Below are 27,912 nucleotides of genomic sequence, written 5' to 3'. Positions count from 1 at the left end.
TGTTACCACCTTTGGTTTTGTAGCGCCTATGAATGAATGTCAAATCCTCAACTAGTCTACTGTTATATAATCACCAGATCCCTAGGTGAGTCATTTCTTCATCCTAGTGTGATGGGGAGTGTTGTGCTGGTAGACATTTTGGCTACACTGTAGTTGTGTCACAGACACTGGCTGTGTAAATGCACTAGGTTATGTAACCTGTTTCATTAAATATGCATAACACATTCATTAAAAATGTTAGAATTTATTTTTTGAAAATACAGCAAAAAAAATGTGCTTCCTTATATCTGAGAGAAACTTTTCAAATTGCTTTAATTCAGAAGTGTAACCTATTACAATAAATATTTACATTCAATGAGACACACCAAAACCAAGAGTTAAACAGAAAAATAAAAACTGAAAAATTCCACTCAAACTGCAGGAATGGCAGACTTTAATTGTCCTAATATGGTTGGCTTGCAAATCCTAAGTGGTTTTCAAGTAAGGATAGTTGGAAGTTTGCTTAAATGGAAATAAACATGACAACAGAATGACTAAATCCTGTGACTTCCTGTCCCATAATAGAAAACAAGATGGTCAATTTGTTGATTCTTATCAATACATGTATTTTCTATTCCACTCTGCAAACATCAAGATCTGTTTAGGATACCTACTGCAATACACTGGCAGGACCCATCCCTTTGCCACTGTTACGACAACTGGCTAAACACAAGGATCGACAAATAAGGACAAGGCTGTTTGTACACCAAGCAATTGAAGTACAAGTCAGGCAATCCCTTCATTTAACTTTGTTGTTCATTTAACTTTAAACTATATTAAAACAGCATACTTTATTCTGAATAACGTTTCCATCCATGACTAGTGTATTTGCAATAATCATGTAACACACAAAGGTAGCGGGCAAGGCACCAGGTTTATGTAGGACATGATGAGAATGATAAGGCACCATTTGAGCAAGGCTTTCCAACTATTTCGATTTCTTCATTTATAAGTGAGGTAATTGACTAATATCAAATAATGGAACACACACAGTTCTTACAACAGTTCTTATCTACAGCTAAATCAAAGTATATTACACCTCGGTGGCACAGGTGTGTGTTGCCTTAGTAATGGCTTTTAGCCTTGTCTGTAGGCATCCCTCGTGACATCCCTCTTCTAGGCCTTTGTGGAGCCAGGTTCAGAGTTTGCAGGTGGCCTGAGCCAGGTTCAGAGTTTGCAGGTGGCCTGGGCCACTTTCGAGCTGGTCTTTTTGTTCAGGGAACGACAGATAAAAGCTCCAGCATCCATCAGCTTTGGCAGGTCCACTCCCTGAGACAGAGGGAGAGGAAGGACAGAGTCACACACAAACAGGGAACTCACTGTGTGCATTGACCAGTTTAAAAAAGATAACTGGTTCTCCTACAGATCAAAACCCTTTGTGTCAAAGTAAACCCTGATGACAATGATGCTTTCAATACAGAGGAAGTAGAACACTATCTCGTAACAGTTTGCCAGATTCCATTGGACTGAGGGAGGAAGTGGGTGACCGGTAAAAAGAGGGGGAAGAGGTGAATTCTCACCGTCTGAATGCCAAGTCCGTGCAGCATGTACACCACATCTTCTGTGGCCACATTCCCAGAAGCCCCTTGTGCATATGGACACCCGCCAAGGCCAGCCACTGACGAGTCCACAACACTGATGCCCATCTGCAAAAAGCAAACAGCATCTTCATCAAATGCATGCCAGTAGAATTCCAGTACTATTCATACAGCAATCAGAGGAGTCCTCTATATTGCACTCAGCTTCAGGTCTATGGTCAGAGTCGATATTCACGTCATAACAAGGAATTCCCCACGACCACACCCAGAAATTGTGGAAAACATACCCCCATTGTAAAAGAGCCAACTTCATCGTAGATTCTTTTGTTATATGTTGTTCAATGTGCATGTAACCAGGAAAAAAAATCCAGACCTACGGTTTGCAATGCTCCCAAATAGGGAAATAGAGCCTGCGAGAAGAGCACTGTGGCTTCAGGCTATTCGGGTTGGGAGAGTAGGAAATGTAGGGACCCGGTGTCCAAGTAGGCTACACGTACACTATTGGTTAAAAGTTTTAAAACACCTACTCATTCAAGGGTTTTTATTTATTTTTTATTATTTTCTACATTGTAGAATAATAGTGAAGACATCAAAACTCTGAAATAACACATATGGAATAATGTAGTAACCAAAAAATTGTTAAACAAATCAAAATATATTTTATATTTGAGATTCTTCAAAGTAGCCACCCTTTGCCTTGATGACAGCTTTGCACACTCTTGGCATTCTCTCAACCAGCTTCATGAGGAAGTCACCTGGAATTCAATTAACAGGTGTGCCTTCAAATTTGTGGAATTTCTTTCCTTCTTAATGCATTTGAGCCAATCAGTTGTGTTCTGACAAGGTAGGGGTTGTATACAGAAGATAGCCCTATTTAGTAAAATACCAAGTCCATATTATGGCAAGGACAGATCAAATAAGCAAAGAGAAATGACAGTCCATCATTTCATAAAGACATGAAGGTCAGTCTATATGGAACATTTCAAGTGCTGTTATAAAAACCATCATGCGCTCTGACGAAACTGGCTCTCATGAGGATCGCCACAGGAATGCCAGACCCAGAGTTATCTCTGCTGCAGAGGATAAGTTCATTAGAGTTACCAGTCTCAGAAATTGCAGCCCAAATAAATGCTCCAGTTAAAGTAACAGACACATCAACATCAACTGTTCAGAGGAGACTGTGTGAATCAGGCCTTCATGGTCAAATTGCTGCAAATAAACCACTACAAAAGGACACCAATAAGAAGAGACTTGCTTTGGCCAAGAAACATGAGCAATGGACATTAGACTGGTGGAAATCTGTCCTTTGGTCTGGAGTCCAAATTGGAGATTTTTGATTCCAACCGCTGTGTCTCGTGAGACGCGGTGTGGGTGAACGGATGATCTCTGCATGTGTATTTCCCACCATAAAGCATGGAGGAGGAGGTGTTATGGTCAAGTCAAGTAAGTCGCTCTGGATAAGAGCGTCTGCTAAATGACTTAAATGTAATGTAAATGTAATGGTGGGGGTGCTTTACTGGTGACACTGTCTGTGATTTATTTAGTATTCAAAGCACACTTAACAAGCATGGCTACCACAGCATTCTACAGCGATACGCCATCCCATCTGGTTTGGGCTTAGTTTCATTTATTTTTCAATAGGACAATGACCCAACACACCTCCAGGCTGTATAAGGGCTATTTTACCAAGGAGTGTGAGAGTGCTGCATCAGATGACCTAGCCACCACAATCCCCCCGACCTCAACAAAATTGTGATGGTTTGGGATGAGTCTGACCGCAGAGTGAAGGAAAACCAGCCAACAAGTGCTCAGCATTTCTGGGAACTCCTTCAAGACTGTTGGAAAAGCATTCCAGGTGAAGCTGGTTGAGAGAAGGCCAAGAGTGTGCAAAGCTGTCATCGAGGCAAAGGGTGATTACGCATTAAGAAGGAAAGAAATTCCACAAATTAACTTAATTAGGCACACCTGTTAATTGAAATGCAGGTGACTACCTCATGAAGCTGGTTGAGAGAATGCCAAGAGTGTGCAAAGCTGTCGTCAAGGCAAATGGTGGCTATTTGAAGAATCTCAAATATATTTTGATTTGTTTAACACTTTTTTGGATACTACATTACTCCATATGTGTTATTTCATAGTTTTGATGTCTTCACTATTATTCTACATTGTAGAAATAAGCAAAAATAAAGAAAAACCCTTGAATGAGTAGGTGTTCTAAAACTTTTAACTGGTAGTGTAGTTATGTGTGTGGAAAACATTTAATCACAGGTAAGACATTTAACTTAAGTATAGTCTGTAACTCTACTCACTCTTGTAGCTGTATTGTCTATTTGTTTGTGTTGTTGGGCTTGGCTAGCTTAATGTTCATGTTGGCAGCAAGCTAGCACCTGCGTGGCAGCTAGCGCCATCATAAGAGAAGCCCTACAACATTATGTTTTTCTAAGACGTGAGAACGCTCTAGAGCAGGCAATGTTGAAAAGTAATCTTTAGACATGTTGTACCTTTCTTAAATGTAGTTTTGCAATTGACTAAAACAAGCAGAAAACAAGAAAATTACCTTTGAAAAAAGTCACGTTTTTTTGCTGTGAGCCAATGGGGTAAACACAGGTTGGTATCCCCCAAGGCGAGCGGGGCCGCGATGTTCTATCTAATGCCAACTGGGACTATACAGTACCTGCAGGGCAATGAGAATGTTGGCCAGGGCCTGCCCGTAGGTGTCATGGCAGTGGACTGCCAGAGCGTTGACGGGCACCTCCCTGCTCACCGCCTGCAGCATCTCAGTCATGCCACCTGGTGTGCCCACGCCTATGGTGTCACCCAGAGATATCTCATAGCAACCCATGGAGTACAGACGCTTGGCTACCTGCATTAAAGATTTAGTTACAAGTGAAATCCTCAAGCAGGTTTAAAGTTCTATAACAATGTTCAATTAAATCTATTTGGAGGATAATGACATTTATAAAGGGAAGATGAGATATTTCTCAGTGAAAAGGGAAAGAATGCTGGGCTTGGTCTGAGTCAGAGGAACTCACCTGAGCCACTTTGTCTGGTGACACCTTGCCCTCATATGGGCATCCCAGCACACATGACACATACCTGAGGGAACAGAGCAAGGACATGAGACTGATACCCTGAAGTCAATCAACCTGACGTCTTAAGAGGAATGTGGCCAACCCTACAGAATGTGACCAACCCTACAGATTTTCTCCATTGACAATCATTGCTCCTAATTTTCTACCTCAGCTTCTTCGTCCGTCTGTCAGTCCGTCTTACCCTCTGACTGGCACGCCGGCCTCTTTGGCTGCTTTGGTGACCTCCTCAAAGCGCTGCAGGCTCTCATCCACAGAACAGTTTATGTTCTTCTTACTGAACAGCTCCGAGGCTGCACCAAATATGGCCACCTCTGCTGCTCCTGCCTTCACCTGGGAAAACAAACAGCAACACACTTGCTCGATACCTACTGTATAAAATAGGACACTGATTTTACAACAGTGTATGATGACACTTAATGGAATTCATTAGTTATTCTAACTTCTCGCTTTTTAAGTAATTTGTGTATAGATATGATATTGAGGTGACATAAGCAGAGTGGCATGGAGCCCAGGTAGGAACTTACAGCTGCCAGGAAGCCCTTGAGGTTGGGGGTCAGAACGGGGTAGGACACACCTGGCCTTCTGTGGATCCCCATCATCACCTCCACCTGGTCTGCCATCTGCCAATCAGGGGGGAAAAGACACCAAAGATGATGGATAAATGAAGATGTCCCACTCAGGCCATTTACCACCTAAAACAAATTGTAAGTTCTGTCTGCTTAACGGGGTAGCGCTCCCATAGACACCAATGCATCGGCAGCTGGGTCTGGTCTGCTTAGTTCATTGACTGTATATGAACTCGAAGAAATGAAGGAGTGTGATGTCTCGCTTCCTCTTCCGTCTCTGAGGACGCATCACAAACGATGCAATGGAGACGTCGCTAAGCCCCATCACCCTTGGTTATTGTTACAACCTTGGACAACATTTTTCCGGGAAGTCAAATACATCCACTGGCAAAATCCCCTCACAATGATCTCAAACTGTATTTCTAATACACAATTAAACACACTATTTGGTATTTATTAAGGATCCCCACTCTTCCTGGGGTCCAGCAACATTAAGGCAGTTATTTACAATTTGAAATATGACATTACATTTCATAACACTTTACCCAATACATTTAGTGTGTTCCCTCAGACCACTTGCTAATCAGGAAACTCTTAGAGTATGTTGTGGAAGACTGTCATTACAATTGCTTCATGGGAACCTGGTAAAATGATGTTTGTAGTGTAGCAAACCACTGAATGGCTCTGAATTCACTGTCAGCATGTAGTCAAAGCTACAACCACTTTTGGAACTAACAGCAGATGGGAGTTGTATTCATTACAACTTGGCTAAACATACATTTTGAGAAAACAAGTTATAAAGTGGCTAGCTAGTGTTAGCAACATTTGCTGCTCAATGAGACTGAGAGCTAGCAAACCAGCTGAGCTAGCAAACAAAGTAACAAATGTATAATTTAGGTTTAGAAATGCTGTGCATTTCAGGAATCACATTAGCAAGTACTCCTGGTGCACTGCTCAATTACTTAACCATTTACACATTCATTTAAAAAATAAAATCTCTGTTTACATGCAATTTAAACGTGAGCTTGGCTCAGGTTAGCTAGCTAAGTTATATTCATAATATAGCCAACTCATCTGCTGTCGACATCACGATATGAACTGAGTGCACTAGTTACAGTGCCTTCAGAATGTATTCATACCCCTTCACCTTTTCCACAATGTTGTGTTGTAGCCTGAATTCAAAATTGATAAAATAGTGTTCTACACACAATACTCCATAATGACAAAGTAAAAACATGTTTTTCAAAATGTTTGCAAATGTACTGAAAATAAAATACAGAAATATATAATTTACATTAGTATTCACACCCGAGTCAATACATTGTAGAAGCACCTTTGCACCGATTACAGCTTTAAGTCGTCTTGGGTATGTCTGTATCACCTTTGCACATCTGGATTTAGGTATTTTCTCCCGTTCTTCCTGGCAGATTTTTTCAAGCTGTTATGTTAGATGGGAAGCAGCGGTGAACAACAACATTCAAGTCTTTCCATGTGATTCAAGTCTGGGCTTTAGCTGGGCCACTCAAGGACTTTCACATTGTTGTTCTGAAGCCATTCCAGCATTGCTTTGGGTGTATGCTTAGGGTCATTGTCCACATTCTAATGTCATTTGGACTCTGAAGCAGGTTCTCATCGAGGATTTGCCTGTATTTGGACCATTCATTGTTCTGTCTATTCATGCAAGTCTCCTAGTACCTGCCACTGAAAAGCATCCCCATAGCATACTGCCACCACCATGCTTCACGGCAGGGGTGGTGTTAGACAGGTGATGAGCTGTGCCTGGTTCTCCATACATAGTGCTTTGCATTCAGGCCAAAAGAGTAAAACTTTTGTCTCATCAGACCAGAATATTTCACCTTATTCTCGCAGTCTTTCACATTCCATTTTGCAAACTACAGGCATGCTGTCATGTGCCTTTTTCTCAGGAGTGGCTTCTATCTGCCCACTCTCCCATAAAGCCTAGATTGGTGAAGTGAGGTAGAGACTTGTCCTTCTGGCAGTTTCTCCAATCTCAGCCAAGGAACTCTGTAGTTCTGTCAAGTGGTCATTGGGTTCTTGGTCACCTCCCTGACCAAGGTCCTTCTTGCCCAGTTTGTTCAGACGGCAATCTCAAGGCAAAGTCAGAGTAGTTGCATATTTATTCAATTTCCTAATGGTGGAGACCACTGTGCTCTTGGACATCTTCAACACTATAAACTTCCCCAGATATGTGCCTCAACACAATTCTATCGCAGAGATCTACAGACAGTTCCTTGGACTTCATGGTATAGCTTCTGCTCTGACATGCACTGTGAACAATTTATTTCTAAATCATGTCCAAACAATTGAAATGGCCACAGGTGGACTCCAAGTTGTAGTGACCTCTCAAGGATGATCAAAAGAAATTGGATGCACCTGAACTCAATTTGGAGTGTCATAGTAAAAGGGGTGTGAATACGTTGTTGTGGAAATTACCACCAGGGAAACACGAAGTCAATATTAAATGAATCATTCTTTATTAATCAGCAAGCTGGGGAGGTTCCAAAAATGTAACGCATCAAGTAGTACACGTCTGTCAGGACCTCCCTCGGGGCAGTCTCGTTAGTTCTTCTTGTGTAAATATTTTCTGTCTGGATTTGAATGATTTGCCAATCTGCTTACACAGACACGTTATATATGCATGATTTATATTATTCATTATTAACTTTTGGTTCATGCATGTGACCAACCAATACCACATGAGGCTTCTTTTCCAAGCTGAGACCTTGAAACTGAGATACTCCTTTACGCTCCCAAAACAATATTCTGGGTGTACTGCCAAATTGCTTATACTGATAGTGAGGATTCCTCCCAAGCACGATCAATCAGTCACTTGCATGAATCCAGTCGAATTGGTTATTAGAAAAGCACAAACATAACATTTTCCTTCACAACGTAAATTAGATATTTCTGTATTTCATTTTCAATAAATTTGAAAATATGTTTTCACTGTCATTATGGGATATTGTGTGTAGATAGGTGAGGGAAAAAATATATTTAAAACATTTTTAATTCAGGCTATAACAACAAAATGTGGAATAAGTCAAGGGGTATGAATACTTTCTAAAGGCACTGTAGCTCGAAAAGTGGTTAGTAGCTTTGACGGCGTGCTGACAGTGCATTTAGACCCATCCAGTGGTTAGGCACACTTCAAACTTCCTTTTACCAGGTTCCTGTGAAGCAATTGTAATGACAGTCTACCACAACACATGTGAGAGTCTCCTGAACAGCAAGAGTTTAATAATAATGGGTGTCAAATGAAGCTTTACCGTTTGCTCTGTAATATAAGCAGTATTTTGATTTCAATAATTTTCTTACAAATAATCAATATTGAAATATATAAACATGAATATTGAAAATTGGATTTGTCTAATTTCTCAATATATTGAACATAATTTACTGTACAGGCATATCAAAGTTCTAGAGTAGGATATCTGCTAGTTTGAGTTATGTTCCAATTTGAAGCATTACCAACAGAGTGAATGTGAAAATGGATTAAAATTGGTCACCCTCTGCTGGTGATTTGCAGGATGGGCAATGATTACAATCCAACAGAATACCACCCTGCATCCCACTGCTGGATTATATCTGAAGCTAAGTAGGGTTGGTCCTGCTGAGACCAGATTCTAAGACCAGATTCTCCTGGAAGTGGTGTTGGAGGGCCAGTAGGAGACACTCTTTCCTCTGGTCTAAAATAAAATATCCCAATGCCCCAGGGCAGTGATTGGGGACATTGCCTTGTGTAGGGTGCCGTCTTTCAGATGGGACATTAAACTGGGGTCCTGACTCTCTGTGCTCACGAAAGATCCCATGGCACTTATCGTAAGAGCAGGGGTGTTAACCCTGGTGTCCTGGCTAAATGTCCAATCTGGCCCTCATACCATCATGGCCACCTAATCATTCTCAGCTTACAATTGGCTCATTCATCCCCCCTCCTCTCCCCTGTAACTATTCCCCAGGTCGTTGCTGTAAATGAGCAACTTACCTGGTAAAATAAGTTATATATATATATATTTTTTTTTAAATACAAGTAAAAGAGGGGCTGTGGTTGCCTACTATACCAATTTCTCTGTAGAAAAATGGCCAATAACTCTAAAACTACCCGAGATCCCACTCTGGAACTTTGATATGCCCGTAGAGTATATTATGTTCAACAATATATCGATATACACTGCTCAAAAAAATAAAGGGAACACTTAAACAACACAATGTAACTCCAAGTCAATCACACTTCTGTGAAATCAAACTGTCCAATTAGGAAGCAACACTGATTGACAATCAATTTCACATGCTGTGGAATAGACAACAGGTGGAAATTATAGGCAATTAGCAAGACACCCCCAATAAAGGAGTGGTTCTGCAGGTGGTGACCACAGACCACTTCTTAGTTCCTATGCTTCCTGGCTGATGTTTTGGTCACTTTTGAATGCTGGCGGTGCTTTCACTCTAGTGGTAGCATGAGACGGAGTCTACAACCCACACAAGTGGCTCAGGTAGTGCAGCTCATCCAGGATGGCACATAAATGCGAGCTGTGGCAAGAAGGTTTGCTGTGTCTGTCAGCGTAGTGTCCAGAGCATGGAGGCGCTACCAGGAGACAGGCCAGTACATCAGGAGACGTGGAGGAGGCCGTAGGAGGGCAACAACCCAGCAGCAGGACCGCTACCTCCGCCTTTGTGCAAGGAGGAGCAGGAGGAGCACTGCCAGAGCCCTGCAAAATGACCTCCAGCAGGCCACAAATGTGCATGTGTCTGCTCAAACGGTCAGAAACAGACTCCATGAGGGTGGTATGAGGGCCCGACGTCCACAGGTGGGGGTTGTGCTTACAGCCCAACACCGTGCAGGACGTTTGGCATTTGCCAGAGAACACCAAGATTGGCAAATTCGCCACTGGCGCCCTGTGCTCTTCACAGATGAAAGCAGGTTCACACTGAGCACATGTGACAGACGTGACAGAGTCTGGAGACGCCATGGAGAACGTTCTGCTGCCTGCAACATCCTCCAGCATGACCGGTTTGGCGGTGGGTCAGTCATGGTGTGGGGTGGCATTTCTTTGGGGGGCCGCACAGCCCTCCATGTGCTCGCCAGAGGTAGCCTGACTGCCATTAGGTACCGAGATGAGATCCTCAGACCCCTTGTGAGACCCTATGCTGGTGCGGTTGGCCCTGGGTTCCTCCTAATGCAAGACAATGCTAGACCTCATGTGGCTGGAGTGTGTCAGCAGTTCCTGCAAGAGGAAGGCATTGATGCTATGGACTGGCCCGCCCGTTCCCCAGACCTGAATCCAATTGAGCACATCATGTCTCGCTCCATCCACCAATGCCACGTTGCACCACAGACTGTCCAGGAGTTGGCGGATGCTTTAGTCCAGGTCTGGGAGGAGATCCCTCAGGAGACCATCCACCACCTCATCAGGAGCATGCCCAGGCGTTGTAGGGAGGTCATACAGGCACGTGGAGGCCACACACACTACTGAGCCTCATTTTGACTTGTTTTAAGGACATTACATCAAAGTTGGATCAGCCTGTAGTGTGGTTTTCCACTTTAATTTTGAGTGTGACTCCAAATCCAGACCTCCATGGGTTGATAAATTGGATTTCCATTGATTATTTTTGTGAGATTTTGTTGTCAGCACATTCAACTATGTAAAGAAAAAAGTATTTAATAAGATTATTTCATTCATTCAGATCTAGGATATGTTATTTTAGTGTTCCCTTTATATTTTTGAGCAGTGTATAACAATAGACATGTTTTATATTTTCTATAATTATGTTTATATTTTTCAATATTCATATATGAACGTAATAAAATTGTTATTGAAATCAAAATACTACCCATAATACAGAGCAAGTAGTAAAGCTTCATATCAAACACATTTTCCCTCTGTAGCACATACAGATGAAACATTATGGAGTCTTAAAGGAGGCCTGGGTAAGGCCAAAATGTAAAATGGTTTAACTTCAATTAATTATTTCTCTATTAAAGATACGAATGTCAAATATATGTCCACAATCCTTCCAAAGGACCCTTCTATGGCATTCAATTTCATTAAAATTCCCCAAATCATGGTCCCAAATCACTCTAGTAAACTCACCTGTGGAACCCATTTCGGGGAGACAAAGCTTGTGGCTTCGATGACAGAAAGACCCGCCTCTGAGAGCATGTCAATCAGGTGAATCTTAACTTCAGAAGGAACAACAGTCTGACAGGGCCAACAGGAGAGAGATATGAGTTATGATAATAACATCTGCAACCGGTGGCTTTTGACCTAGTTCCCCATAACTGGAAGGACTAACTTTTTCCTCATGAGTTTGAGTGACACGCCCACCCACTCAATCCAATGGACCACCAAAAATATGTAATTCACTGGTGGACTGATTTAAAAGTATCAAATCTTAATAAAGTGGAATATTACCTTCTCATTTTGCAGGCCATCCCTGGGTCCCACCTCCACTATCTTTACCCTCTCTGGGAGAGTTTTCCCTGCAGATGCGCCATCCTGAACCTGTCAACAGTGCACGTAGTTACAAGCAAACACACACACAAGAACCACACACGCTCAGATTAAGGCAAACCATATCGCATTATGGCTATGACATTGACGGTTATACCAAAATATAGTATCACACACATTTTATAAGCGGCCTTCAGCATCAATTCTAACAAAAATAGCTAGCTAACCTAGTATCAATGATACTGGTACTGTTGTCGCTAGCTAGCAAACGTAGGCTAACAACAGGCGCTTCTGTTTAAAGGGCACTCATTTGCAATCAAATGTAGTCAAAAAAGCAAGCCACTACATTGAGGAGACATTGAAAAAGAAAAACATATGGACTTACCAATTTTGCCACTGCTGCTGGACAACTCAAGGATAAACATTGGTGACCCATTCTAGAACCAAAACAGCTTCTGTTGACAAATCTCATGACAGCCGCCATTTTTGTCCAACATTAGCGTTAACGTCAATTTCTTCTTCTTCTTCTTTGGTATCATGGCGTTCGCACATTTTGTTTGTGCAAGCTGCCACCTACTGTGCGGTAGTGTGAGTTCAATCACGTTACATTTGTGATACAAAAATATAAAGGAAGGGGGAGAAAATACAATATTGCACAACCAACCAACCCTACACCTATATACCACAATATAATAAAAATCAAAGTCTCAAAACATCTTAGAACTCTTCTGCGGTCAAATCTCATACACCCAGGTACTTCTCTGCAGCTGCCACCTACACTCATTAAAAACCCACTGCCCCATTCCACTACTTTGCCCCTATCTTCTCCTGAACCATGCCAACGGCCTGGGAGGACGGGACACCACCACTCAACACAACACACCCTGTAACTCTTCTGAAGTCAAATTTCGTATACCCAAATACTTCTCTGCAGCTGCCACCACATCTATTTTCTGTGATTTACAGTGCGTTCCATTTCTGCAGCACAGAAGATAACCATTACTATGAACGCTAAGAAGCCAACCTTACTGAAGCATATATCACTCGTTGGCTTATCCCTCTGTACTCGCACCAATCTACTTTCACGATCCCTCACTCTTGACCCCATCCTCCTCTACTTTCTTCACTGCCTCAGCATATGACACCTTCTGCACTACTCTGACTCTGGGCACTTCAATCTGCCTCTCTCGCACCGGACACTTCCAATCCCCAACAACATGGGCACCCCTACAGTTGACGCACACAACTTTATCCACTGAAACTACACAATCATCTGTCCCATGCCTATGGGGAGTGATTCAGGACAGAATTCAGCCTAGTGAAGCTACTGATACCTCTCACCAAGTCCCCTAACATCTTCCTAGCGCAATAAGATACTGCCACCAATTAACATAGATTGTCAAAGGATAATTTTTTTTCTTTCTATGGCGTCAAACCGCCGACACGTTCATGTCATGTTCATGTCACGTGACACATCATATAGACGTTTCTTATGAAAGATCTCGCCTTGAACGCCTTAAAAACGTCTACATGACATCTACGTGTACATCATGCTTTCACGTTGTGTACATGCGATACTTATGTGTCACATATTCGTTTATGTGTAAGTTTCGTTTTTATTAAAGATCCACCAAATATGCATATCACCTCTATATAAAAGAATATATATGGCTAGTTGATTTGCAGCCAGCTCTCCTTCTCCGTGGCTGACGTGAGTAAGACATTTAAACGTGTTAACCCTAGCAAGGCTGCCGGCCTAAACGGCATCCCTAGCCGTGTACTCAGAGCATGCGCAGACCAGCTGGCTGGTGTGTTTACGGACATATTCAATCTCTCCCTATCCCAGTCTGCTGTCCCCACATGCTTCATGATGGCCACCATTGTTCCTCTACCCAAGAAGGCATAGGTAACTGAACTGAATGACTATCGCCACGTAGGACTCACTTCTGTCATCATGAAGTGCTTTGAGAGAATAGTCTAGAAACATATCACCTCATATCACTTCCACCTCCACCTGCCACCCTACACCCACTGCAATTAGCATACCGCCCCAATAGGTCCACAGACGATGCAATCGCCGTCCCACTGCACACTGCTCTATTCCATCTTGACAAGAGGAATACCTATGTAAGAATACTGTTCTTTGATTACAGCTGAGCATTCGACACCATAGTACCCTCCAAGCTCATCATTAAGCTTGAGAGCCTGGATCTCAACACCGCCCTGTGCGATTGGCTACTGGACTTCCTGACGGGCCGCCCCCAGGTGGTGAAGGTAGGAAACAGCATCTCCACTTCGCTGATCCTCAACACTGGGGCCCCACAACGGTGCATGATCAGCCCCCTCCTGTACTCCCTGTTCACCCATGACTGTGTGGCCATGCATGCCTCCAACTCAATCATCAAGTTTGCAGACGACACAACTGTAGTGGGCTTGATCACCACCAACCACGAGACAGTCTATACACCGCGCTACCATCCAGAAGGCGAGGTCAGTACAGGTGCATCATAGCTGGGACCGAGAGAGTGAAAAATAGTTTCTATCTCAAGGCCATCAGACTGTTCAACAGCCATCACTAACACAGAGAGGCTGCTGCCAACATACTGACTTTTAATTATTGGCCACTCTAACAAATGGATCACTAGTCACTTTATTAATGCCACTTTAATAATAATGTTTACATATCTTGCATTACTCATCCCATATGTATACTGTATGTTATACGATCTATTGCATCTTGCTTATGCCGCTCAGTCATATCTCATCCAGATATCTATATGTACTGTATATCTTCTTATTCCATCCCTTCAGATTTGTGTGTACTAGGTAGTTGTTGTGGAATTGTTAGATTAATTGTTGATTTTGCTGCACTGTCGGAATAAGAAGCACAAGCATTTCGCTACACTCGCAATAACATCTGCTAACCATGTGACCAATAACATTTGATTTGATTTGATTACTGTGTAGGTATGCCTATTTCTCAAATCAATATGGGCAAGAGGGCTTCTTTGTTGGAGGGAGCCCTATTCAGAAAGAAGATGTAGCCTATGTCTCTAGCACAGAGTTCAAACAACTGGGAACTCGGAACTCTGCAATCTCTGAATTCCGACTTCGGTGCATTCAAGACAACTGGGAACTCGGAACTCTGCAATCTCTGAATTCAGACTTCAGTGCGTTCAAGACAACTGGGAACTAAAAACAAATATAAACGTTTGAACGGTCATCCAAACTCGGGCATCTTTCTGACGTCATTTCCCCCCCAGAGTTCCCAGTTTACCACAAGTTTACCTGTTTAACAGACACAATCACTGTCACCATGCAATCCTTAGGTTAGCAATTTCTGTGGAGATGTCTTATGGTTAAAAGCAGGGCAGGGCAAAAAGCATAGGCTACCCCTTGTTAGCTTAGTCTTAGAAAAAACAACAGTCCAGATTATATAAAGCGATCGAGGCTATAACAATGATTAACTCCATGATTATTTATGCATAGTTTACTAGACTATTGAAGGTCTTGCCCAGCCTCAACAAGGGTTCTTGGTAGGCCTATGGGCTTATGAAAACATTTACTTTGAAATGTAATGCAAGTGTCATTATCCCAAGATAAATATGGTCATTTTAAATGCTCAGCAATTTAGAATATTAGTGGTAGGCTATGCCTATAACAAAATACCAAAAAGATAGAAGCAGTATAGAAGCAGTATTGTTCTATTCATAAAGCAAAGAGCTTAACAGATAAACACATTTGTATCTCTCAGGAGAATCGCATTGAATCAGGCTATTCATTTCAGTGCAGATGCGTTTTTACGCATTACCTTAGCTTAAACTGAACCGAAAACACGCCACCCTATTGATTTAGCCCACTATCGCCTACAGATTAGATACAGACGAAGGCCTATATTTAATCCGGACAAACAATAGCCTTTGACTTCTTGCCATATGTGTTCCAATTAGGCTAAATGTAGTCCTATTAATAAGGCTGGAATGTTTTCAGATTAATTTGCATAGGTTAACCATTGTGATTAATCCGTTCACCCACTTTGCATCTCACAAAGACATGGCGGTTGGAACCAAAAATCTCACATTTTGACTCATCAGACCAAAGGACAGATTTCCACCGGTCTAATATCCATTGCTTGTTGTTTCTTGGCCCAATAAAGTCTCTCCTTATTGGTGTCCTTTAGTAGTGGTTTTTTTGCAGCAATTCGACCAGGATTTATTTAGAATTCACCACCAGTAAATGTTCACCGTTAATTCCCATATTTTATCATCTTCAATGTTGATTTACGGCAATTTCTGTTCATGCAATTCGAAATGCTACACAAAACAACAAGTTTTGTTTCATTTCATAACATTGACGAATTCTGTCAATTTCTTCATTGTTTTGTCAGTTTCTTCATGGTCTTTTGTTTGCGTGTGAGCGTGTCTTTTTTGTAGAAGTAAGCTACTTTGCCTGCTCGCAAATGTGTGCTAAAAGTGGGGATGTTTCATCGGATTTCAGATTATCTTAACTCACCACCAGAAAACCATGGAACCACCAATACTATATAGGCCTACACTCAGGAAAAAAAGGTGCTATCTAGAACCTAAAAGGATTCTTCCACTGTCGCTATAGGAGAACCCTTTGAAGAACCCTTTTTGGTTCCAGGTCGAATCCTTTTGGGTTCCATTCCACAGAGGGTTCTACATGGAACCCAAAAGGGTTCTTACTGGAACCAAAAATACTTCTACCTGGAACCAAAAAGGGTTCTCCTTTGATGAGAGCCAAAGAACCCTGTTGGAACCTCTTTTTCAAGAGTGTACACAACAAGTTCCACCTGTACTCAACAAACATCTGCCTGGTATTCCAGATAACACACAACATAGCACGTCAACCTCTGCTCAGACTTAAATAGCAGTTCCAAGAACTTCCACCAGGGTTGACTGTAGCACCCTCAAATGGACAAAAAGGACACACAAGAGGGCACCCCACATTCATTTTAGATCCCAAGGTGTCTTTATTTTCATATGCTCTCACTCACATCACTTTGCCATCTTCCATGTATGGCATTTCAACACTGACACAGAGGGGCACATCACACTCATGTATTTTCTTGGAAGTCCATCCATAACTACACGCGCACACACACACACACACACACACACACACACACACACACACACACACACACACACACACACACACACACACACACACACACACACCTGTAGCATCTTGTTCACATTTCTCACATTTTAGGCGTCCAACTGAGGCCTTGGTTGAATCGTGTTGCACTGAGATAGGCACAGAGGTATGTACAGCCCTTTTCTGTGTGGCTGCAAATGAGTTGAACAGAAGAAGAAGAGGTGGTTGCTTGTAGAGGGAGAGTGGTGGGTCTAGTGGGTTGAACAGTTTCAGTGAAGCTGATTGGTTGATCTGGCTCATGACATCATCATGAATAAAAGAAAGACTGATTTAGAAATTAGTTCGACATTGTCATAGTTCAACAGCTGAATAGACTTCATTAACATGGTCCCAGAGATAGCAAGATATTCCGTTTTCACTGAATGAAGTAGCTACCCTACCCATCCCGCATATACAATTTCATTCTTCAAATAAATTAATTATACTATAGTACATTCAATGACTCTATTATGTAGACTATAGGCTACTCCTGTATCTACCCTGTACAATGCTGTAATCATTGAATGAAGTAGCGTACCCATCCACATTTACAACTGAATTGATCAATTAGATAAATAATGCTAACACATACAGTTACATTATTGTTGAATAGGCTACTCCTGTATCCACACTATAATAGCATACCGTTATGATACTGGCGTGATTTTAGGTCTTCAATCGAAGTGGTATGTTGTATCTCGTTTCCGTCCTTCATGGAAAAATAGTTATGCATCCCCCATTCAATTAAGTCCAGGTGTGAATGTCCCATAGCTCCAGCACACAATGGCATGTAGGGGTAGTGTATTACAATGTAAAATGTGTGCATGTCCTATAGCACCCCGTTTGTATATTTTAATTTACAATTGAATTAATCCATTAAATAAATAATACCATACATCAAATTACGTTATCATTGTATACTAGCCTACTCCCCTATCGACACAGTAAATAATATTGCCTACGTGCCTTCGATTATACATTGTCAACTCAGCAAAAAGTAATTATTTTCAAATAAACCATATTTGCCTTACCAACACATTAGGCCTAAATATTTAACAACAATATCAGAACTTAAATATACTCACTCCTCAATAGGATCAAGGACATCTTGTGAAAATTGCACCTTTCTCTTGTTGTATATGGTGTACCATTTCCTTGCCATAGCTTTTCCTGTTAAAAAAACAAACCAATTATTGTCTGTGTTGCTAGCGAGCTCTCAAATACCGTGTCCGTTTTTGGTTTTAGAAGTGTGTGTGTGTGTGTGTGTGTGGGGGAGGTGGTCATAACCTTGCAGGGGGTCTTGCGGGGGTCTGGGCATCTAAAGCTAATTTCCTGCATTTCTACAAAATCTAATATGGAGATTCTATGGCTGTGTGCTCAATTTCATACACCTGTCAGCAACGGGTGTGGCTGAAATAGCCGAATCCACTATTTTGAATAGGTGTCTACATACTTTTGTATATATATATATATATAGTATATCCCCTGATTTGGGAATGTTTTCAATACAGACTCCCTTTGTCGTACAGTATTTCACATAAAGCATCTAGACCTTATGAAAGTTGCACAGTATACTCTACATTTTGTAATAACTCAAAGCTAGTGATACATAGCTTGACATTTCTGCCATCCATTGTGACATTGTGGGAGGATATCCAACCTTCCAATGAATGGCAATGCATTCCTTAGCTGCTATGAATGCTAGGTTACACAGGTTCTTCTGATTTCATCTGATAACAGTCTCCAGTATCAACATTTCCAAGCAAACAAAAACAGAGAAGGTAGAGTCTGTAGACATGCTGAGATAAAATAACATACTCTTCGCCAAAATTCAGCCAGCCTTGACAATAGCATAACATATGCAAATATGTCCCCTTTGTGTTTTACACCTCCAACAGAGGAATTGTATTTCTGAGTGCATGATATTCAGTTTCACTGGCATATAGTATGTTCAATGGATGGTCTTAAACTGCAGTAATTTATGTCTGAGATGATATGAACATGACTTTAAACATATATGTATCCATTCATCATCATCAATAGTGTCTCCCAGGTCTTCCTCATATTTTTGTTTGACATGTTTTGTGTCATCGGTAAAAGCCTCTATCAACCCTTGATACAGTTTGGAAATCAACTTTAGAGGTTTGTCAGACTGCCTTAAAATAGTTTCAATCTGTGCAGCTTCTGGCTTGTCGAGTGTTTGCGGTACAGAGAGAATGTGTTACATCTGCAAAAGTTCACTTTTAGCGCCGTCACGCACTGGTCTTCCCTGGTTGCCTGACCTTGCTGTGACCCCTTTCACCATCTGATCCTGCTCAGATGAGGCAAGACACATAATTACCTTGGTGTACATTTATACATTATATTACTTATTATTACTTACATTAGGATTACTTTATCCTATCCCAGGTATTCCTTAATGAGGTGGGGTTTCAGGTGTCTCCGGAAGGTGGTGATTGACTCCGCTGTCCTGGCATCGTGAGGGAGCTTGTTCCACCATTGGGATGCCAGAGCAGTGAACAGTTTTGACTGGGCTGAGCGGGAACTGTGGTTCCGCAGAGGTAGGGGGGCCAGCAGGCCAGAGGTGGATGAACGCAGTGCCCTTGTTTGGGTGTAGGGACTGATCAGAGCCTGAAGGTACGGAGGTGCCGTTCCCCTCACAGCTCCGTAGGCAAGCACCATGGTCTTGTAGCAGATGCGAGCTTCAACTGGAAGCCAGTGGAGTGTGCGGATGAGCGGGGTGACGTGAGAGAACTTGGGAAGGTTGAACACCAGACGGGCTGCGGCGTTCTGGATGAGTTGTAGGGGTTTAATGGCACAGGCAGGGAGCCCCGCCAACAGCGAGTAGGGAAACTGACAGATCAAAAACGTTACATATACTGACTCAAATAAAAACTCACATTGCGCTCTCAAAAAACGTCAGAATATCAGTCTTCAATCGTTTGGTCTCTGGTTTCATCATTTGATTCAGGTCTAGTGTGATTGAGGCAAAAGTAATAGCTAATGTTAGACAACTTTTGGCTAGCTCTAATGGTACATCAACTGGCGAAAACGAGACAAGTTAATTTACTTCTATTGAGACGGGACAAAACAAAGGCTACAAAACATTTCCATACATACAACAGCTGTTATATATTGCTACCTGACAGATAGCTAGAGGCTAGAGCTGAACAGGCTGTGGTAGCTACTAAATTCAGACAAAACTTCAGTTGAGAAGCGATGAAACATTAGCTAACGTTACACGTCACTTACACTACTAGCTCACCACTGGGAATAAATGCTTTTTTTCTATTAAGTCAAACAGCAGTTACTTTGCCAGCTACATCAGTCAAATAAAGAGTAGCCAGTTTCTTCTCTGCTTGCTGTTACAACTCGGAGAAAAAGCACAACACACACAGACAACAGCTGCCTCTGTTCACACGCTCTGTGGTGTTCACGTGGTCCTAAATCCAGCCGTCTCAAACCACCAAACAGTTCACCTGACCGCTCTGAGGGGTCCGCATGGTCCTAAACCACACCAATACCGCTTTTTGTATCACAGTGCAATGATAAAACTGGGGGGGACAAAAATGCAATTCCAGAGTGTGTGGGGGTCATGTCCTCCCATCCCCAGTGACACTAAACTTAACCACTTTGCATTTTTACTTGATTGAGGTAGGGACATATTAGGATCCTGGATAGCACGGACCCTCTGGGAAATCCTATGAACTGGTCTAGTCGACTGAAAGTCATGGACACAAACCCTATTGGTTGTCTGACGTAGTGGGAACTGGTAACAACACAGTCTGTGATTGGCTAACAATGTTTAGATCTGTATACAGCGAGATAAAATAACGTACTATTCCATGAGGTGTTGAGGAAAAGCCAGATTAGGAATGTCTCATCCTATGTTCAAGAATGGCCTTTTTCCCTTTATTCAGATTACAGCTGCTCACTTTCGGTTGTTTGAAAAGGAAATAATCTCCAAAATATCGTTATTTTTTTAAACACGCCTTAGAAAGTTGGTTGCAATTTCAGTTTAATCCACCTGAAAAGACTGAACAAATAATACAACAAATATTGTGGTTAAACTCAAATATACTAATTGATTAAAAAAATATATTTTTCGAAGAAATGTTTAAAAAAAAGGTATAACTTTTGTGAATGATATCATAAATAGGACTGGTGTCGTTATGTCACACATGCAGCATGGGGAAAACGGTACGAATATAAACTATGCACTTTAGGATGTTTATTAATACGCAGGCGTCACACAGACGTTTGTAAGGCATTGGTTTCACCTCATGTCAGCCGGACATTCAATAGTAGACGACAGCCACATGGTGGTACTGTTGCCTAGGCTTAATTTTGGCCTGAATCACTCCCCATACCCTATAGCCTGCTTACACGTGCCCGGTCTCTGCCAATGCTCTACCACGACAAAGGTATCGATATTCTACGGTGACCTGGTTCGCCCGGTGCCCGATATGCTCTATTCGCCCCCTCTATTCGCCCCCATCTCCTTCATCATTGCCATTTAAAAAATGTACTTTATTTTACTTGTTTGGGTTACACATTCACTTCCTGCTCAGCCCTAAAGACCGAAACCATTTTGTTAGACGATAAAAAAAAGGCAGTGCTGAGCGCCCGAAGACCAAGGAGGCACTTACAGTAAAAGTGCCCCCTTTTAGAGACTATACTCGCCTTTTTTAGGGCTTGACATTTGGAAGTATTGAAATAATAACATTCGTAAAATTAGGCCAAACTGATCCTCCTAATTTTTGTAAAAAAAAAAAAAAACAATTTGAACTAATTGTTCCAAAAACATAGCCTTCCCACATTTATATTGTAGTACTATAGCTACCACTCATAGTTATATGGTTAACTCAAACAATCAAGCACCACATACACCACAGCATCTCTTACCAGGGTCAATGAAAAATGATTGATGTGATGAATGAAATCAAAATACAATATATTTTCTTTGTTTAGAAAATGTATTTATTTCCCCAATTTTATGGCTATTGACTCAACTATTATATCATTAGAGAAAATGTCTACGACAATACATACAAATGACAAGACAGAGATAAGCCATGGTAATTTTCACCTAAGCATTAGAGAAGTACCTGTATGGAATCAACAACATAATATTAAATCATTATGAAAAATAAATCATTCAATTTGTCTTGAGGTCTCTTCATGTGTGAATGCGAAAGAAAAATGAGGCACTTTATGATTTGCTTTGGCCCAGTAACATAGGAGGAAGTGAAGAAGATGAGCATTGAGTGACATCATATTGAAAACGGGCTGTTATTAGTGAATCCGGTGGGGTTTTTGGACTGCCAGCGCCACAGGTCCTCACCTTTTGGAGACAACCAGAGGCATGACATTATGAGAATAAACATTTGCTCTTTGTAATCAAGATTGTGCATTGAACTGAGGCTTGGAGCTGTCGTGTTGACAAATGATGTACAGACTCAGAGTAACAATGAAAGTAAAAGGGTAGTAGTAGTTCAATAAAGGTGTACATACACATTCTCTCCAGGTCGAAGTCAGCTTTCCAGCCCAGCTCTTTCTCAGCCAGAAGGGGGTCAGCATAGCAGGATGCTACATCTCCTCCTCGCCGAGGGGCGATCAGGTACATGATCTGTGGCAAAGACAATCCTTACAGTACAACCACCCTCACGTGAAATGGTTTGGTCTGAAATTAGCCGTCAGACAGGTATTACTTGAAGTAGCTGTTTTCTACGCATGTAGTTCTAAAAATTATACCATTCCCTATAATCAAGAGGAAATAAATCTAGGAATACTGATGGATGAAGGCTCTGAAGTTTTTAAGAGTCTCAAGTCACTCACTTCCTTCCCTGAGGCCTTCTCCATAGCCTTCACCATCTGGAGCACAGAGTAACCTGTTCCTGTTCCTAAATTATACACCTAGAGAGTGAGATACAAGGAGGGAGAGAGAGGGGGGAAATGTCACATTTCTATATGAAAATGGCCAAGACCTGAGAAATTGTGAATGAATGAGGAAAGACAGGAAAAAAGAAATCACTCAGGTAATAGTGTGTTCAGGTAATTCAGGCAGCTGGTATACTGTACCTTGCACCCACAATTGTCCTTTAGTTTCTTGAGGGCAGCTATGTGTCCTTTGGCCAAATCCACAACATGGATGTAATCTCGCACTCCTAAAGAGAGAAAGAGGGGAAGGATTATTCAGAATTGGATGCATTTCACAAAATAAATGATGATTTGACATTTACCATCAGATGGTTATGATTTTGATTTAATTCTATTCAGTGTTGTTTTCAATCAATGTCAATCAACCCACTTTTGTTTAAGCATAAAGTCAGTCATCATTACCTGTTCCATCAATAGTATCGTAGTCATTCCCAAACACATTGAGGTGTTTTCTTCTCCCAATGGCCACCTGGGTTAGCGACGAGAGAGCCACAGCACATAAAGTGAAGTCAATTACAATACTACATCCCAGTGACAAGAACAGAGATTAGAAAAGGAATAACTCAAAGTGGTATATTGCGTCATTCAAGGTGGATAAACATTGTTTGTGGTTACCTGGGCGACATAGGGCAGCAGGTTGTTGGGGATGCCCTGAGGGTCTTCTCCGATGAGCCCGGAGGAGTGAGCCCCGATAGGGTTAAAATAGCGCAGCAGCACCACATTCCAGTCCTGTGAATACATACAGTAGTATCGTTGTACACATTGGTACACACTGTTTTTCAGGACATCTATCATGCATGGGACGTATGTGACAGATGGTCAGGGTGTGTGTGATGTTGAATAGAGGACCTGGGGTAGGTAGGTACAGTACCTTCTCTGCCTTACACTGGTCAATAATCATCTCCTCTATGAAGAACTTGGTCTTGCCGTAGGGGTTGGTGCACCCCCCAACAGGGTGCTGTTCATCTATGGGAAGCCGCTGGGGGTCTCCATACACCGTGGCTGAGCTGCTGAAGACCAGATTGTGCACGCCATGAGTCTGCATCACCTGGGAGGCATGCAGATGCGCACACACACACACACACACACGGACAGACAGCAGCCCTTGAGACAGCAATCTAAGGCACACACACGCTTAAGCATACAGACTAACATCAGGAAGCGGGTTGAGATTATTGCAAGCAACACAAACTAGTAGCGGGTCAAAAGTAAAAGACAAGTACAGTGCTACAAAGTCATAAAATCAACCCACAAGCACTCATGCACTTTGGTAGCAGTTCTAGGCAAGCAGCAGTGAATGCCATTACATAATAGGTCACTTCAAATAATGCAAGGCAAGTTAAGATTGAGGTGTTCTCGCTTACCTCAAGCAAGTTCATGGTTGCAGTGAGGTTGACCCGATAGTACCTCAATGGCTGCTCAACTGACTCACCCACTGCTTTTAGACCAGCAAAGTGCATTACAGCACTGAATGAATGCTGTTAGGACATGAAGACAGAGACAAACAAGTAAAAACCAAACAAAGACAAAGGTCTTGAGCAAGAATGCTAATGACTCCATGACCTGAAGAGGAAAACCTCTGGGGTCTAGTGAAAGCCTGTGAACACTGTTCAGCAGGGATACATGTGTAGTTTTAAACCTGTTTGAAGAGCTTCTCCAGGCCTGTGCGGTCCAGCAGGTCCAGCTCATAGAACTCAATGCTGGTGTCCAGAATTTTCTCTATCCTCTGCAGGCTCTCAGGGACATCCCTTTCTCCTCCAAAAAAACCAAAAGGATGTGGAACAATGATCAACACACATACACAAACACACCTTTACTGTAACTGTTATCAGCATCACACACAAAACAAACAGTAACCGTCAAACAGATAGAGTGTCATAGGCCGTATTAGCCTACTCGCTAAGCGACACTGGGCAAACTAAGGACATTTACCTTGGACAGCATTGCTGAAGTTATCTATGACCACAGGGCAGAATCCTGCCTCAATCAGTTCCACCACACAGTGGCTGCCGATGTAGCCTCCTCCCCCGGTAACCAGGACCTTCTGTGCCATCGTGACCGCCTGCCTTACAAAGACAGAACACATCACACACCAGCAACACACTACACAAAACAATCATTAGTGCACACAGCAACATTCTAGAGAAGTGCTCGGTCTCAGATCTACCTTAGATCAATGCCTGGCTTTAATGAGACTGTCACAATATTTCAGGACAGCCCAGGTTACCTTTTGTCTTAGAGATAACAACCCATAAAACCTGGAGTGCTTGTAAAGCTAGAAAATAAATGGCAAGAGGTATGTAGTTCAACTATTCAATTTCAGTGCCCCAGCCCACCCACAGTCCAACGTCACCACTTAGTGCACCTGTACGACCAGGAAACAGATGATGAAAAGGTAACATCCAGTGCCTTCAGAAAGTATTCAAACCCCTTGACTTTTTCCACATGTTGTTGTGTTACAGCCTGAATTTAAAATGGATTACATTTAGATTTTGTGTCACTGATCTACACATAATACCCCATAATGTCAAATTGGAATTTTGTTGGTAGAACATTTTCTAAATTAATAAAATATTAAAAGCTGAACTGTCAAGTCAATAAGTATTTAACCCCTTTGTTATGGCAAGCCTAAATAAGTTCAGGAGTAAAAATGTAAGAAAATCGCATAATAAGTTGTATGGACTCATTCCATGTTCAATAATAGTGGTTAACATGATTTGTGAATAACTACCCCATCTCTGTACCCTACACATACAATTATCTGTAAGGTCCCTCAATCGAGTAGTGAATTTCAAGCAAAGATTCAACCACAAAGACCAGGGAGGTTTTTCAATGTCTCGCAAAGAAAGGCACCTATTGGTAATGTGGAAACATTTTAAATAAAGCACACTATGAATATCTCTTTGAGCATGGAGACGATATTAATTATGCTTTGGATGGTGTATCAATATACCCAGTCAATACAAAGATACATGCGTCCTTCCTAACTAAATTGCAGGAGAGGAAGGAAACTGCTCAGGGATTTCACCATGAGGCCAATGTTGATTTAAAAAAACAGTTACAGAGATGAATGGTTGGGATAGGAGAAAACTGAGGATGGATCAACAACATTATAGTTACTCCACAATACTAACGTAAATGACAGAGTGAAAAGAAGGAAGCCTGCACAGAATAAAAATATTCCAAAACATGCATCCTGTTTGCAACAAGGCACTTAAGTAATACTGCAAAAACATGTGGCAAAGAAATACACTTTTTGTCGTGAATACTAAGCATTATGTTTGGGGCAAAGCTACCAACACATCACTGAGTACCACTCTTCATATTTTCAAGCATGGTGGTGACTGCATCATGTTATGGGTATACTTTTCATTGGTAAGGACTAGGGAGTTTTTTTTTTAGGACAAAAATAAATGGAATACAGCAATAAGCACAGGCAAAATCCTAGAGGAAAACCTGGTTCAGTCTGCTTTCCAACAGACGCTGGGAGACAAAGTCACGTTTCAGCAGAACAATAACCTAAAACACAAGGCAAAATCTACCCTGGAGTTGCTTACCAAGACGACATTAAACGTTACTGAGTGGCCTAGTTACAGTTTTGACTTAAATCGACTTGAATAATCTTTTAAAGAATAATGGGCAAATATTGTACAATCCAGGTGTGCAAAGCTCTTAGAAACGTACCCAAAAAGACTCACAGCTGTAATCATCCCCAAAGATGCTTCTACAAAGTATTGACTCAGGGGTATGAATACTTATGTAAATGAGTTCTCTATTTCATTTTCAACACATTTGAATACTTTCTGAAGGCACTGTAGGTGCAGTGAAGAAAGTGTCTCTGCCAGATCATATTATACTGCAGTTGCAATTAACTCCATGACATAACCTGAATATGACTGAGCCCAGGAAGAACCTTTTTTTCAAGACATCAGCAAAATATTCAATTCTAAAATGCAATTGAACTGCTATATTATGCGTGACAATCCTGCCTGTAAATCATCAGCCACTAGTGTCTGAAGTCTATAAAACAACTTAAATCGGCAGTAAAACAAGAACATTATTGATGTGGTAAAGTTAGCAAGACATTCACATGAAACTATTCTGATTGAGTTATTGCAGCTAAGCTGTCACCACTGGATGAATGTTACCACTGTCATTCACCCAGAAGATCATACATGAATGAAAATACTTACTTGAACGTCTTTTACAGGAATTGTCTTCGCGGGAAAGATGACGTCCGAAGAATATAGTACAGATAGAGTGTGTGTCAATGACTGCCAATAAAAAAAATGAAGATATCACCTGAAATAAATCTCCCTTGTCCAATGCAGTTGTTTGGACATATTTCTTGCTTCCTGTTCAGATACGTGGACCATGCGTAAGTCAGAACAATCAAATACTACATCCGGTAGCGTATGCGCGATTCTTTAAAATTAAAAGCCAATTTAAAAGCATTTTTCCTGACTTTTTAAGCAGATATAATTAATGCAGTAAGAGCTTGATTTGTGTTAGAGACCTAAGATGTTATAATTGTATTATCAGAAAAGATCATATTTGACTTTCTATTTATCAGTGAGGACTTTTATTTTTGTAGCGTCACTCAGTTCAGTTGGAAAATCTACGGACCACTTGCGCTGACTTGGTACGTGGACGGCGTCAAACAACGAAGCCTCACATGCTCTGACGACAGAATTCACCGGATGAAACCATGCCTTTGATTATTTAGAGACAGTACCGTAATTGTGGTGGAAATGAGCTTGTGCATTGGCCATTGGAGGAACAGAAACTACAGAGTTAGAAAAATATATATTACCCTGACACAGAAAATGTACAAGCATCGTAAACATATTTTTGGTGGCAGGAGGAAGTAATGAATCATCATTATGAACAGATATTTAAAAACATAAAAAATACAAACTTCCATTCTAATTTGGACATGATTCAAGCCATCCTCTTATCCGAGATGATTTTATATCGTTGCGAACGAAACCCCCAAACTCTCAAGGCAGAACAATATAGTTTCTTTGTATCTCAGCTTTAAACAATTTGTTTACCAAATAATAATAAAAAACATGTGTTTCAAAAATGCACAATACAACTGAGAGATATT

The 27,912-nt window shown here is 41.5% G+C and overlaps 2 protein-coding genes across 3 annotated transcripts; both read right to left on the bottom strand.

The window, feature by feature from the left end:
- Positions 1–228: 228 nt before the first annotated feature.
- On the bottom strand, positions 229–12,441 carry LOC106610807 (hydroxymethylglutaryl-CoA lyase, mitochondrial). The gene is made up of 9 exons (XM_014210407.3): positions 12,088–12,441; positions 11,664–11,753; positions 11,343–11,450; positions 5,191–5,286; positions 4,848–4,996; positions 4,607–4,670; positions 4,249–4,437; positions 1,560–1,685; positions 229–1,308 (listed from the first exon to the last, which is right to left on the bottom strand). The coding sequence occupies exons 1-9, from the start codon at positions 12,184–12,186 to the stop codon at positions 1,207–1,209; spliced, it is 1,023 nt and encodes a 340-aa protein (XP_014065882.3). The 5' UTR covers positions 12,187–12,441; the 3' UTR covers positions 229–1,206.
- Positions 12,442–21,819: 9,378 nt separating this feature from the next.
- LOC106610806 (UDP-glucose 4-epimerase) lies at positions 21,820–27,178 on the bottom strand. Of its 2 annotated transcripts, none has more exons than XM_014210405.3 (11): positions 26,996–27,178; positions 24,735–24,868; positions 24,442–24,557; positions 24,167–24,280; positions 23,674–23,850; positions 23,418–23,531; positions 23,205–23,271; positions 22,944–23,029; positions 22,701–22,778; positions 22,377–22,491; positions 21,820–22,206 (listed from the first exon to the last, which is right to left on the bottom strand). In XM_014210405.3, exons 2-11 carry the CDS (start codon positions 24,853–24,855, stop codon positions 22,136–22,138), a joined length of 1,059 nt encoding a protein of 352 aa, XP_014065880.1. In that variant the 5' UTR covers positions 24,856–24,868; positions 26,996–27,178; the 3' UTR covers positions 21,820–22,135. The 2 variants fall into 2 exon arrangements, with proteins under 2 accessions (XP_014065880.1, XP_014065881.1); XM_014210406.3 differs by having other exon boundaries at positions 24,442–24,554.
- Between the last annotated feature and the right edge of the window lie 734 nt (positions 27,179–27,912).

The sequence above is a fragment of the Salmo salar genome, chromosome 09 (assembly GCF_965601325.2).
Source record: "Salmo salar chromosome 09, fSalSal1, whole genome shotgun sequence".
NCBI lineage: Eukaryota > Metazoa > Chordata > Actinopteri > Salmoniformes > Salmonidae > Salmo > Salmo salar.
Note: the sequence above shows the minus strand (reverse complement) of the source record. Positions and strands in the feature narration are given on the sequence as shown.